Source organism: Siniperca chuatsi, linkage group LG4 (genome assembly GCF_020085105.1).
Source record: "Siniperca chuatsi isolate FFG_IHB_CAS linkage group LG4, ASM2008510v1, whole genome shotgun sequence".
In the NCBI taxonomy this organism is placed as follows: Eukaryota; Metazoa; Chordata; class Actinopteri; order Centrarchiformes; family Sinipercidae; genus Siniperca; species Siniperca chuatsi.
In genome coordinates this window covers 30,270,639-30,285,066 of record NC_058045.1, presented here as the reverse complement: position 1 = coordinate 30,285,066, position 14,428 = coordinate 30,270,639, and the positions used below count along the sequence as shown (strand labels likewise).

The window sequence follows — 14,428 nt, the reverse complement described above, 5'->3', positions numbered from 1 at the left end:
TCTGATATGCCTTATGTTGCACCTTATTAAAAAGCTTTAAGTATAACTGAGCGTACATGGTAAATGGACTATGCTAAATACACTACATATCACATTCTCCCCATTCACACACATTCACACACCCCACCTATCCCAGCAGATGCTAGCTGCTCATCAGTCCAAAGAAACTAACTAATCCTTCACACACAGTCACACACCAAAGGCACAGCCCTTGGGAGCAATTTGGGGTTCAGTGTCTCACCCTTACAATAAATACCCTTACACATTCATACCCTTCATTCAGGGTCAGGCGTCATTTTTTGTTTCGTTAATGTGTAGAAATATTTTGTGTTAATACTACAAAACTCTACGTGTTAACACATAACATTTTAATGTAGTCTAAACAAGAAATCTCTGAGACGTTGTTTGCGCACATGCCTTTCCATACATGCCTCTTGTGTCGACATGCTGTTAAAGTCTGACATTTTATTGAAGAGAAACTGAAGTGTAAAAACGGGACTCCAGGAAGTTACTGGTCACAGCAAAAGCACGCAAACCCCCCCCCCACCGTAAAAGCAGAATTTTCTTTTTTACACTTTGGTTTCTGTATGACTTAAGCAACTGAGATATAACGTGTTAATTAGTGAGCTTAAGGGGTGCTGGTAGGTGGATTTTCTTATCTTTGGACAGCGGCAAGCTAGCTGGTTCCCCCTGTTTCTGGTCATTTTTATTATAGTGGTTGGAAACATTTAATTACTGTCTAACTACTCCTAGTAAGACAAGAAAAACAATTTGCTTTTCTTTTTTTATGCATTAATTTTCATTTTGGGTGAAATTCTCCTCCACAGTGTTCTGTTTGGATTGAAGCCCGAATGGTTTAGAAAAAACTGATTTTAAATATCTTTAATCCCAGTGGATACTTTTAAAAACCGCCCGAATTCATATGAGATGGAAAATGTCAAACCTAAATCACAGAGGAATTGTGCTTTGTTAATTTTGAGCTGTTAATCACATTAGAAAATGAGGGGTCGCCTTATCTTTCAGAGATCTAATTCTGGAGATTAAACCTCTCTCTCCTTCACACCTTGAACGCCGCCAAACGTTAACGCCTCATCACCTCGACACTTTAACTCCTGCGTCATACACGTCGTCGTCTCCTCCTCCCACTCGCTTGCCGCAGCTTCTGATCTTTGCCACGCCGCCGTCGTTCATTAACCGCTCGACACCTGAACGCCGCCGCCCACAAACCGACACTTCGGCAAAACATATCTCCAAGGACAAGAGTGCAATTAATTAGGCTTGTTGTGTGATCTTTGGCTCTGGAGCTGCAGATGGAATAAAAACCCTCTTTATCATTCACACGTTTAGAACCATATGATGACACATGTAAAAAAAAAACCCAACAAGCACATGACTGAGGCTGAATGTAAAGGGCAGCCGCTTTACATTTCCAGGCTGCTGCTTTATTTTCCACCCGACGCTTCGAATGCGGATGGAAACACAAATATGGAAACCGACTGTGACAGACAGGGTGAATAATAAAACAGCAGGCGGATCGACGGACTCACAGGGACTTCCACATATTTGGCAGCTGCTTTCACCTTCGGGGGAGGCAGGAGGAGAAGGGGGAGGAGAAGAAGAAGAAGAAGAAGAATGACACTGAAGTTCAGCTGGGAAGATCTGGTTTCCAGCAAATAACAGGTTGCCTCTGTGAGCAGTGAAAGAAACAGCTTGGCGCTCTCTGTTTCCATGAACAAAAACATGGCTACTCACTGTGAAAGAGAGGATTGAAGAGAAGAATGTCCCTTCATCGTATCTCGAGAGCTTGGAGAGGACGCAGTCTAAAACAGCGGCAAACTGCAGACACAAAAACAATTTACTGCCTTCATTTGTAGTTTTTAGAAACTTTCCATCCTTGTCACCAAGTCATTCTTGTCTGTAAAAGTTCTTCACATCTTATTTTCTTTAAAAAAGTTTCCCACTTTTTTTTTTTTTAATGAAAACATATGATGTGTTTAAGGGGAAAAGTCAGAAACCATCATAGCCACAAGCTAAATGAAAGCTTAGCCACATTTTAGAAAATAATAATCATAATTGAAAAACAGGCTAAATGAATAAAAATTAAATCAAGAAATAAAAAAAAATCCAAATAGTAAATAATAAGTGAATAAAAAGTGAATACGAAAAATCCATAAAGCAAATATAAGTAACAAAACAAATTAAAAAGTGAAATCAGAATTAAAAAGTGTTAAATCCATCATAAGTTCAAGCATGAGTAAAGCTTAACTGCGCCTCCAAAAAAGCCCAAATTTAATCCAAAGAGTGAATAATGAGTAAATAACAACACAAAAATCTGTAATGCCCCCCCCTCTGGAAAAAGGAATGATAATAAATAGGATTTGATTGGAGGATAAAAAGACTTACCTTCGAGACGAGGGAGGAAATCATTTCTTTGAATGCCTCGTCAATCAGAACATCGATTTTGGAGTGGTATTGTTGCTGTGTGTGTGTGTGTGGGGGGGGGGAACACATGGATGGGGAAGACATAATGGGGACAAAGAGCAATATTTCATTATTTTCAGAAAACTGACGGGACACAAAGGCCAAAAATGACTCCTTGCCTCCCGGATCCAGAACAACAGTATTGTCTGTGCTGTAAAAGACAGAAAAGAAAACCTACAACACTCAGTATGAACATCAAGTTCTCACTCACACACAAACACACCCCTCCCAACACTGCGAGGCGTGAAAAACCTTCCCATCCGTGCAACGCCGCTGAGTTAAGCAGCTAATAGGACCATTATGCGGCTGACTGACATTCCCGTCCGCGCTGTAAAAGCGAAGGAATCTGAAGGATACTTTTTGTGCGTCTCCCTACAATTAGAGCAGCCTTGTATTTCTCTAAAGCACCGGTCCAGCTGCGAAGACCAAAGGCTCACACAAGATTCAATTAATCCGCCATTTCATGTCTTGTTTGGCCCCCCCTAAAACATATTCATGGCACCTTTTCCCTTGAAGGAAGGAGAGAAAAAAAAAAGGCTGGGGCTGAGGGCTGAATGGCAGCAGCAGCAGGGGAGTTCATCTCTTGGCGACAATGCCCTTTCACTGGCCGTCTAAAGAACACCCAAATTAAAAATTTCAATCAACAAAGCACACGGATCGCTAACAAATTGCAGGTCCAGGGAGGTCACCGCCGCCATCCCTAATTTAGTTTTTTCCCCCTCCGCAAGTCCGCAAAATGGCAGTTCTCTTTCAGTGCGCCGAATCTTTTCGGCAAATCTTGAGAGCTTTTCTTTTTTCTCTTCTTACCTCAATTAACATTGCTGCTTTCGCCTTCTTTATCGCTACAAAGGCAGCCATAAAAAGCAGAGAGGAGGAGAAGAAATTGTTTGGTCTTTGCCATGTGCGCAGCAAAAACTGAAAAGAACAATTATTGCTTTTAAAAACATTTATCTGGTCGTTGAGCTGCAGCCGTCGCTGTGAGATGTTTTAGATTCTGAACCGGGTCACATTTTCAACATGACGTCCCAGACACTATTTAAATGACCTCAGCAACAAAACGACAGCGGACCGATTAGCATTTTCATCACCCCGGTTTAACAGGAGAATAAAAAAGCAGAAGTCATGAATCGAGCAGAGGAGTTTTTCGTCAGGATTGAATTGTCAAGTGCAGATTCTTCACAGGCTGTCTGCTCCCCATGCATGCACACGATAAAAATCTGGACACCATTTTCCCTAAAATCGGAAGGCAAAAGGGAAGAGGGGCGGAAGAATTTGTTGCTGAGGCATCAGATACGGCAAAGTGCTTTACTGCAACGTCCCGTAATCTCTAGTTTTAAATGTGTGTGGTTGACCCTTGTCAATAACGTATATATTATCTGAAGTGTGTTTTTAAATTATTGTGTGGTACTGCTTTATGAGCCTATGCCTAAATTGTGTGTGGATTTCATAGATTAGTGGCTTTGCAGCGACCGGGCTGAAAACTGGTACTGGGACATGCAGTGTTGGCTGCTGGTCGGCAAAGATGTTATCACTGATATTAGATTTCGTGACTGATGACATCTTTGTCTGATAATTTAACACCTTTCTCTGTCTCCCCTTATTTCCTGTCAGCATCTCCACTGTAAACTTTCTAATAGCCATTAAATGCAAAAAAACTAAACAAAAGCTAGCTCCAAACCTCTCTTATGTTACACAGAAATAAAGAATAACTTAGTGTATTAGTAGAAAATAATCCCAGATATCATCTCCAACTATGAAACATAAGATCTGCTCTACTTCCTGTTTGACAACCAACCACCAACAACAGATTAACAGCTGGATGAGCTTCATGAATGTGTGTGCTCTTACAGCTAATGAATCCACTATAGCCTCCAACAATTCACCACCCAAAAGAAGAAAAGAAGCAAAGAAGATGTAGTTCATGAGGTCTGAGAATTTTCTTAACCCCCTCCCAGAGCCCCCTTCAAATAATCTGAAAAAAAAAACATCTATAAAAGTTTTCACCTGATGCCGATGATTCTGATGCTTACTCCAGGTCCTGGAGAGGCCCAGCACTGCATGCTTTCCCTTTTCTCTGCTTAGCTGGATCCGGTGTGTTCAGCCGAAAACATGCAGCGCTGGAGCTCTCCAGAAGCACGAGTGGAATCCACTTGCATTGAAAAAGGCTCAACTTTTAAATAAAAAGGTTCCAAGGAAACTAAAATTAACTTCTGTGTGATATTCTCTCACTCACTAGCATACTTAAGGCTCCAAACGTGTGTCTAATTGATGATTTGGGATATTTTATTTACATGGAGTAAGTTCAAAACAAGGAAACATGTTTTTAGGTGGAGCTTGTGTGGAGAATTGTAAGAGGGAAAAAGGCGATGAGGCGATGGAGGGACTTACCCATTGTTTGTCAATCTGGGATTCAAACAATGCCGTGCAGAACACATGGACATGAGGGACAGCGGAGGACATGAGACAAGGAAAAGACGGCAAACACAGTCAGCTAATCAAATTTTAAAACACATAATTGAAAAACATTTCCTCAATTTGTTATTGAAATATTAAAGAAAAACCTGTACGTGAATAAAGGAAATACAAGACTTAATCTTTTCTTTATATATCCACAGAAGTAAATCATGAAATAGCTTCAACAATCTGTCCACTTGTTTAAGTTTTTACAACTTAAAAAGTTGTAAAAACTTAAAGAATTTCCATTTCCATCATAGTTTTGACCTTAAATCAAACATTTAATCTTAAAAGTCATGTTGTCAAACATACAGACAGACGTATTTCATTGTGACATTAAATAAGAAAGAGCAATTCTCAGAATTTGCAACGCTTCTCTGAGTTATAAAACCAAACATTATCATGTTATTTATTCTTTGTGGGTCCGTCGGCTGTAAAAACACGTAAAACCAGCAGAAAGCGGACGCGTTGTAAAAGCTTTTCTCCTTTTGAAAACTTCTGAGAACGATTTGGACAAAATCACATCTTCAATCAAACACACTGAATATTTAATCATCAAGGTTATACAGATGGAGTTTTTGGGCTGAATGAACTTCAGCCTGACAAATTGAATTAAACATTTATTGCGACAAAATGTCAAATGGAGGTTTGCTGTATCTTGCTTTTGTGTTTGAAATTGTCTTTGTGTTACATCTTGAAAATTGTAAATAAAATCTGCCAGTATAACACTAGAACCAGTCGGAATGTGGATGCTGTTTATGTGTATAAAGCTGGTATAGTGTGTGTCTCTCTCTGCAGGCAGGTATTCAGTGTGTGTCAGCAGGAATAAATGGACAGATGGTGTTTTCGAGCGGCGACGGCGGCTCGTAGAAGCTGGAGAAGAGAGGAAGCTGAAGGTTAAGAGAACAGTGAGCTTAGCTCTCTGTCAAGACTGCCGGCGGCCAAGGGTTTCACTCTCAACGACGCCAAGGCTGCCGCCTCACACAGGCTTCACAGTCATCCATTTAACTGCTCATGTCGAGCGTTTGGTCGTTTCAAGTGAACACAAATACACCTGAGCTCTCCGTCTGCTGGATGTTGGGAGGGAACAGTCACATTTTAGTGGCTGATCTGACAGTATGACTCGACCTGTTCAGCGTGGGGCTGAAAATAAAAGACGACTGAGGGTTTTAGAAGCTGACACACTTTCACTCAGTGAGGACTGAGTCTCCGATGGTGAGATGCAAACTGTAAAATACAAACATCCATCCATCTTAAGTGATTTAGTCTGGTATTCAGCCAATTTGTCTACAAACAAGAAAATATTCTGCCAATGTGGAGATGATTTCTCTTGTTTCAAGTTCAGTTTCTCCTCTTGTTTTAGATTATTTCTGGAAATGAGTTCTAGTGTTTTGAAACTAGACAGGATAATGCCAGGATCAGGAGCTGGTCACACCAGCATTCATGGCAGCAGAAATCTGTTCATTTAAATGGAATCGCTGCAATTAAAGGGATTTAAAGTTCAATCTTGGTAAAGTTGGACATGAGAGTTTGCTCACTTGATCAACTGAATAATCCACAGCACCGCCCCTTTCCCTCAAAGCACCAATCACAGATAAGCACAGACTCCGTCGACCTCAGCCATCTTTCTGCTCTCGGCCGGTGAGTGCCTACATTTACGCTATATCTCACAAACTACGAAAATACTTTGACCACGGTCAAAAGACGTGTCTGGTGGATATAGAACAGATATGTGCACAGTGGTGTTTTCATTACATTTCCAGAATCTGAAACAAATAGTTTGTCAAGAGTGGATTAAGCTATGTGAAGACCCCGCAGCCACCATCAGTTCCATCACCAGGGACACCTACATCTGTTTAAAGGGGACATTAAGAAAACACGTTTAACTAGCAGTCGCCATAGATGATATCCTGTGGTTCGTAATGTTAAACTGATGAAATAGATGTTGCAATATTGTTGACCAGAAGTTCATACATATGTACATACATAACATAGCAGCAGCAACTAAAGGGGGGGGGGGGGGGTTACTCAGGAATTATAGGTTAGCAAACAATAGCAAACTGTCCTGACAGTGCTGGCCTTTGAGGGAACAGAGAGCCAGAGATTCCTAAATGGAGGAAGCTATCATATTAGCTTTGTGCCACCATCTAGTTTTGCTGGAGATTAAGCTGCTCCATAAAAGAGATGGAGCCTGGTCTGAAGTTAGTCATCTGCTAGCAAGCTAGCTTGCCACAGTAGCTCGTCAACTAGCCACGCAAGCAGTCACTACGTCACCAAGCAACTAGCACCGTCTTTTTAATGAGAACATGCAAATGCTGTACCACTTTCTTGTTTGAACAGGCACTCACACTTCATAATGCTGACATGCTAGTATTTCCATTGGGGCCTTGTGAGGCGTCCTCAAGAGAGAGTCTGTTGTCTTCGACTCAGCACACAGGATAAAACGTCACGTCAGACTCTCATTTATGTTCCTTCTGTTGAACTGACCATCATTGTGCTGATAGCTCCACCGCTATCGGTGTGTGAGTGTGTGTGTAGTCCATTTACCATTTACTAGTATCAAGACTATTGACATGACACTGAAACATTTCATTTGATTTGTGATGGAAATAACTGAAATTATGAATTAAATAATTTTACATTTTTCCAACATTATTATAAATGTAGGGTAAAAAATCCCATACTGGCAGATTTGTTTGCTTGTTTTAAGAAAAGATTTTAGGATTCAATAAAGGTTTTAATAAAAGGTTGGAATGGAGATTTTCTGCAGTAACAGATCATTCATTTAGAAATATCCAGCTGGAGATGCTTGTGTGTGATAATCCTTCTCCTCTTTAGGTAAAACCTTCAGCTAAAAGTCAAACTGGAACATAAAGGGACAAACCCCTAAAATGTAAACCCTGTGATGTCACATTGACTATGTCAGGCAGTGTGATCAGTCATGTGACTGTTAGCTTACCTCCTGACCGGTGTCCAGCACGCAGAGTTTGGAGCACTGCTTTTTGGCATCCATCAGCACATTGAACATGGTGCAGACCGACAGTGGCACCCGGAAGTCCGTTGACTTACTTGCTTTCTGCATTTTGGCATCAAATGCAGATTTTGTTCTGTGGGGGGAAAAAAAAAAACACAAAAAGGTTTTTACGATTGTTGTTGCCCAAAATTAAATTGAATGTCTTTTCTGTAAAACTGTGACACATTTTTGTCAAAGTTTTTATTTTACAAAACAATGTGGTTCCACAGAAACACCATTATTGCAAGTATCCAGAATTATTTCAAGAACTCATACACCATCATAACAAGCTGCACAAAGAAGCTTTGAGGTTTTCAGGTTAGAAATTCATTGGCTCAGATTTGTACTTGAGCTTGTTGAGGTCATAAACTGTCTGTTGGTGCTAACTCAGAAGCTAATTACTGAAGAGACAGTTGTGTGTATTTACTGGGTTGTATTCTATCTTCATAGTATTAAAAAAGGGATTTGTGTGGTACAAAAATAAAGAGAAAGCGTGAGAAAGATCCAGACAGATGTGAACCCAGGGGTCCTGATCCAGCTGTGGCGACCTCTCAGTCTGACCTCTTGACGCAGGCCTCCATCATGTCGCTGGCCATCAGTTTGAGTCTCTGCTCCAGATGTTTGGCGAACTCAGGCTCCGGCCAATGAAGGTCCAGTACGAACATCTGCAGAGCATCCAGCTTCCAGAACAAATCCTCCGAGGTGGCCGAGCCGTTGCTACAGGGAGGATGGCGAGGGTTATTAACCGAATATCACAAATACAACAACACCACACGCTTTTATATGGACCTGTTGTGTTTTCCTACATGGCTGACGGATCTTCTATGATGCTCATTTGTTCCACCAAACTCTTATTTTGGTAACTTTGTGTAGCAAGTGTGAGGATCTCTACTCTTTTTCAAAATGACCACACTGATGTTTTAACCATAGACCACATATAAAGATGGACGACGTGTCTCCACTTCCTCCCACTGTACAGAAATGAAGGCAAAATATCCCGAATACGAGACCAGCATTTTGCGCTGGTGATGTAATTTGGAGCCAGAGTCTGAGTTGGAGCCGTGGTATCGAAGTCCCGCCCACACACCCAGCAGACTCAATCGCGAACAGAGCTCAGCTGTCAATCATGATGTGAAACCCCCTTTTTATAGCATCAAATAACTAATTAAAGCCACACAACACTATTCCAGCCGTGATTTGTGTGTCAGGTTAAACGACTTGCCCGCAGACAGTCAGCTTACTTTCTAGTTTGCCAAGATCTGCTGTTGTTGTGACGTTAGCTGTAGTAGCAGGAGAGTTGTGAGTATCGCTGTCTGGAGCTGCTGTGCTGGCTCTGGGAAACCGTCTCGTCCTCTCTGGCTGTTAGCTTCGCAGCAGCAACTGTAGCGACAGTTTGCTAACCCACAGCCTAGCTAACGTTAGTAACATTACTTGCTGTGTCGTTGTTCGCTCTATGTCATGGTATTGGATTTCTCCAGAATTGCATGCCACACCTTTAATTTCTATGAAAATCAACAGGGCTTTAACACTTGTGGCAGAGAAATGAATCCATCACAGACAACAATGTTTTGAAGTCTAAATCATGTGATCTTTGGATGGTAATACAGCTGTGAGCAGGGACCATTTTAGAAAACTCTCTGTGTTGGTGCGTTCAAGAGCACTCCAACACCTGAGGCTGCACGGTTTGCTGTTGAAAAGAAACACTTTGAAATGATTCATTTTTATATATGGGTCTGTAATTTCCAACTAATTTCCTTTAAAGTTTCCTGGTAGAACTATGTATACTATTACAAGGGAATTGCAGACCCATAAAATTAAGTCTTATCAAACATTTTCAATGTAAGTTTATCATTTTGATAATTTCATAACATGTTTTTTAATGTTTGCTTTGATTTTCTGAACACAACATTTTCAGCAGCTGAATATCAAATCCAGGATATCAAACTGTCAATTAACGCACTACCTGAGGCCTGTGATGGATTATTACTCTACTGGGGTGACCAGATGAGAATGGGTGAAATTCGGGACAGGGGAAGGGCGTAGTCACGCTGTTTGTGAAGTCAACTTTCTGCCATTAGGAAAAAGAAACACAATGACTGACTGTGTTGTATGTAACAGGGTGTAAATCATTATCTGTTATATATTTCAAACATAACTACACATTGTTTCTAGAGCAGCAAAAGTAATGTTTACCTGATAAAGTCACTATAAGCCAATATCTCACTGGAAAAAAATAATATTCCTCAGCTCAGTTGAGTCTATGTTTAACTTCATACCTAGTTCGGTTCAGTTTTACTGCAGTCACTCACATTTTCATGTTGAAACAACTGAACCAATGACTCAAACGGGAATGAAAATGTAGCCTTAATTTAGAGTGACATCAGACTCTAACTCTGATAATTTGTAATTAATATTATGAAGGTCAGTTACAGATTCTGTGGATGCATGACGCACTGTGTCCTGGCTGTGTTTACAAGACGCGTGAACCATAACGCACAGGTGACTGGTTTGTTACAATCATCTCAAACGTCTATTCAGCAGCTAAGATTGTCGTTAAGCTGTAGGATCTTACAAACAAATATATTTTTATCACAAATTCCTCCCGCTGAGGCGGCTGCACTCTCTGACTCTGCAGGTCAAATGACATCAACAATCCGTTATTTATGATGGTCTAATCAGTGCAACAGACAAGTGAAAACACATCAATAATAGCCTGCTCTTACATGTTTTAAAAAACCAACAGGACATTTTTTAAAAACTAAAAGCAGGAAATTATAGCCTATCTGATCAGAATATTTTCACAGATTCAGAGAGTAAAAGAACGAATGATCTACTAGGCCAATGTAGACTAATTGATAATTTAATAAAAGCTTTCTCTCATTTGAATTTAGAATCTTTTTTTATTCCGATGAGAGTAGCAGCTTGTTGCTCGCGTCTCCGTCATGTTATTATTTATTCATGACAATTTGGCAGCGCTCCAAAATACACAACACTATCTGTGCAGCATCAATATTACTCTGTCGCCAAGTCAGGTCTCCTCAGCATTTTTGCCTTCAAGTCGAGTCGGGTCTCACAGCATACAGACAGTTCTCGTTTAAGCTTGTTAGTATTATCTATTACTATAACAGGACAGCATTCGGGACAGCTGCTCGTATTTCAGGACGTCTGGTCACCTGTACTCTAGGGTGCAGTGATTTGAAAAGGCAGAAAATCCCTGATTTGTATTTAATGTGAACAAACATGTAGATTTACTGGTATGAGCCTCTATTCACTGGTGTTTTGCACAACCAGTGGTGACAAGAAAGCATCATGAGTGCTCAGTATCTCGGCCTGAGAAAAATAAAGACTCGTAGAAGTTTTAGTGTGGTTCTTCAACAGGTTTTGGTAGTTTTAGTGCAGAGCTGTGTGGTTTCAGTCAGTAAACACAGCACCAGGCTGAAACAGAGACAGATGGACGTCTCCCCGCCTTCTCCCCTGCGCACAGGTTACACAGCAACACATGGCAACGCTCACCGCCACCGACATCCAAGTGTACAGCGCCCGGCTAGAATGACAGCCACGGGAGGATGGAGGAGGGGGTAGGAGGGTGATTGGGGGTTAAAAAAGCACCACTCACTCCCTCACTTTTCTCACTTCGCCTTTAAAAGACTGTTACCTTAACAAGTGGCGCACAGGAATAAACGCTTTGGGCTGAGTCCGCGGTGCAATTAAACGCTCGGTGGCTATCCCCCTCATGTCTAATTAGCGGTGCTCTTCTCTGAGCGCGCTCCGCCCCACTCCCCGGGGACCGGGACAATCCCACTCGCCCGTCTGTGCTCGCTAATGAAGTGCCAGCTTTTTTCTCTCTCTTTTTTCATTGTATCGAGGAGGGCCAAGTGAAGTGAGGTAGAGGAACAGTGTGGTCTGTGTTGTGGGAAAGGCTGGGGGAGTCGGCATGAGGAGCCTTTTTAAGTAACACACCCTCGACCAGCCTCCTGGTCGAGCGTTGGTGGCCCCAACATGGCTGCCAGTTCTGCTGCAGACTCTCTTGCTCTAAAATAGACTGACAGACACATGAAAACACAGAGAAATGTTTCTAAAACCGGACTGAACAGGTGAATTCAGATCAAACCTCAGATCAACGATTATTTTCAATATTGATCAATCTCGATTATTTTGGATTTTATCAATTAGTCTATAAAATATCTGAAAAAAGTGATAAATGTCCATCATAAATTCCCAGAGTCCACACTGTCTTCAAATGTCTTGTTTTGTCTGACCAACAGTCCAAAAGCCAAAGTTTACAAGTGTATAAAACAGAGAAATGCAGCAAATCCTCACATTTGAGAAGCTGGAACCAGAGAATGATTGAGATTTTTACTTAAACTGCATAACATGTCTTTTGTTAAGTATTAATTGCTTGCATTATATATTTCCTACTATGCATTATTGCCAGTCTTGAGGCCTGGTCACACCAGCATTTAAAGCGGGAAAATGCTGCAACAAAATTAATTCCTATCAAAGGAATTGCTGCGATCAGTGGATTCGTTTGTAGGGGTGAAGTAAATCCCCACAAAAATGTTGGAGTCGGGTTCAACTTTGGTGAACTTTGACACATAGCACAGAGCTGTTGACCAACAGCAAGCCGTCTAGACAGTACTGACCTATGAGGGAATGGAGAGCCAGGGAGTCTAAAATCGAGGAAGCTATTGTAGCTTATTATCTGTGTGTCACCATCCAGTTTTATTGAACCTCCTCTGTCGGAGTATAAACCGCTCCACAACAGACACCTGGTTTACACACAGTTATGCGACAGGAGTCAATGGTGCAAATACATCTTTTGAATAAACTGTGTGAACTTATTGTCACACTTAGCACCTATTCTCTAGTGCAGAGTCTTTTCCCTCTCGTCAACAACTCTTTATTGAATGAAATGCTGTACAGTCCAGAGAACAAAATGACAGGAGTACAGAGAAGTCTTCCCCCAAGTACAGAGAAAACAGAAAGACACTTGGAGAGCTACTTTGACTGACTAGAGATATCACATGGGTGTTTTTTTCAAGCATTCCTATACCTCGGGTCTTTAGCGACCCAGGATTTATATAATGCAGATTATGCCATATATGTTAAAATCATATTGCTTGTGAACTTTTAATAATGTATTATTAACAACACCAAACACAAAATATATTTGTTATTTATGAAATTTAACATACAGATGTTTGAAATTCATTAATATTTCTCAGTGTAGCCTGTTATATTCCATGTTTATACTGTACTATCGTAGACATAGGCCACTGCAACTTCTCATAGACCAGCACCTACACCAAACCCAAATTAGTCAGCCCGGTAAACACAAATCACAGTCGCTTGTGGTCATTGCAACATGGTTGTGCGCACTGCTCCACTGTTTTGGGGTTGAGTGTAGATGGACGGAGTTCATCAGCTGAAGCAGTTCTGTGTCTTGAAAAACCTTTTCAAGACTTTTACAGCATCCATCAGCTTTTGGAAGTTGTAACACCTCTTCTGCTCCAGCTATGGCCATAACAGCTGAAGGCCAAAGTTTTCCAGGAAAGTGCGACGCTTCTGAGATCTTCTGGCTTTCCAAGTTGGAAATTTGGCCAGGAAAACTACTTGCGCGTTTATATCAACAAGGGCAAGGCAGTCGAGGAAACTATATGAGGTTCCCTTATCAGTCCTAAGTCTTCTTGGGACCGCTACTTGGATAGTATCTTGGCCATTGTAGCCCGAGCTAGCTTTGTCATTCTCATGTTCTACTTATAAATGATGTGATTCCTATACGGCACGAAAACATTCCTCATCATCAGGAGTCTCAGGAACATTTCCAGAGCTATTGTCATCAAAACCCTCCGATATCAAAGAAACTGCCAGAGAGCGGCACCATCATGTTACTGTGAGTCATGTGACTAACAAACTTTTATATCATCGTGTCTGTATTTATTCATAGTAACAGTGAGACAACATTATGAGGCCAAACAGGAAAACACAACATTACCCGCTATCACTTGCACCCAGCATACCGTGAATACAAAATGTAACACTCTTACACACTCTTGCCTCTGATCTCTAGTGACCCTAGAAACTTAAAATACTTTTTAAAAATAAGACATGTTGACACCAGAACATTGTTAAAAACAAACAGTTTGAGGATGACCAGGGAGTTGAGTGCTTAACTGAATGAAATAAATGAATTAGACGGTATGCATGTTCCCTGCTGGCTAGTGTGTTAGCGGTTAGCTCGCCAGTTACATAGTTCACCAACTAGCCCAGTGAGTAGCTACTACGTCACCAAGCCTCTAGAACCACATACTTCACAAAGCAGATTCATTTTGTTGTGCTACTTTCTGGTATGAAGCAGCCTGCTCCATCCTCTGTTTAGCTGCTTCATGTATCACCTGCCATCTATTTTAATGGATAGTTCAACATCAGGCCAAAGGGGGAAAAAATGTTAAATTTGCCATTTGGCCAAAACTGGCACAT

At 41.1% G+C, this 14,428-nt stretch overlaps 1 protein-coding gene across 12 annotated transcripts in view; it reads right to left on the bottom strand.

Moving 5' to 3' along the window:
* Nucleotides 1–14,428, bottom strand: part of cadps2 (Ca++-dependent secretion activator 2) — a 228,518-nt gene that overhangs the window by 21,447 nt on the left and 192,643 nt on the right. For 5 of the 12 annotated variants that reach the window (XM_044194157.1, XM_044194162.1, XM_044194158.1 and 2 more), the window contains 6 exons: nucleotides 8,510–8,665; nucleotides 7,895–8,042; nucleotides 4,870–4,884; nucleotides 2,404–2,478; nucleotides 1,753–1,836; nucleotides 1,548–1,580 (listed from right to left, as the gene is read on the bottom strand). In XM_044194157.1, the coding sequence (XP_044050092.1) occupies nucleotides 1,548–1,580; nucleotides 1,753–1,836; nucleotides 2,404–2,478; nucleotides 4,870–4,884; nucleotides 7,895–8,042; nucleotides 8,510–8,665 (511 nt within the window). The remainder of the gene's footprint in view (nucleotides 1–1,547; nucleotides 1,581–1,752; nucleotides 1,837–2,403; nucleotides 2,479–4,869; nucleotides 4,885–7,894; nucleotides 8,043–8,509; nucleotides 8,666–14,428) is intronic. The other 7 variants (XM_044194159.1, XM_044194168.1, XM_044194166.1 and 4 more) reach the window with 3 other exon arrangements.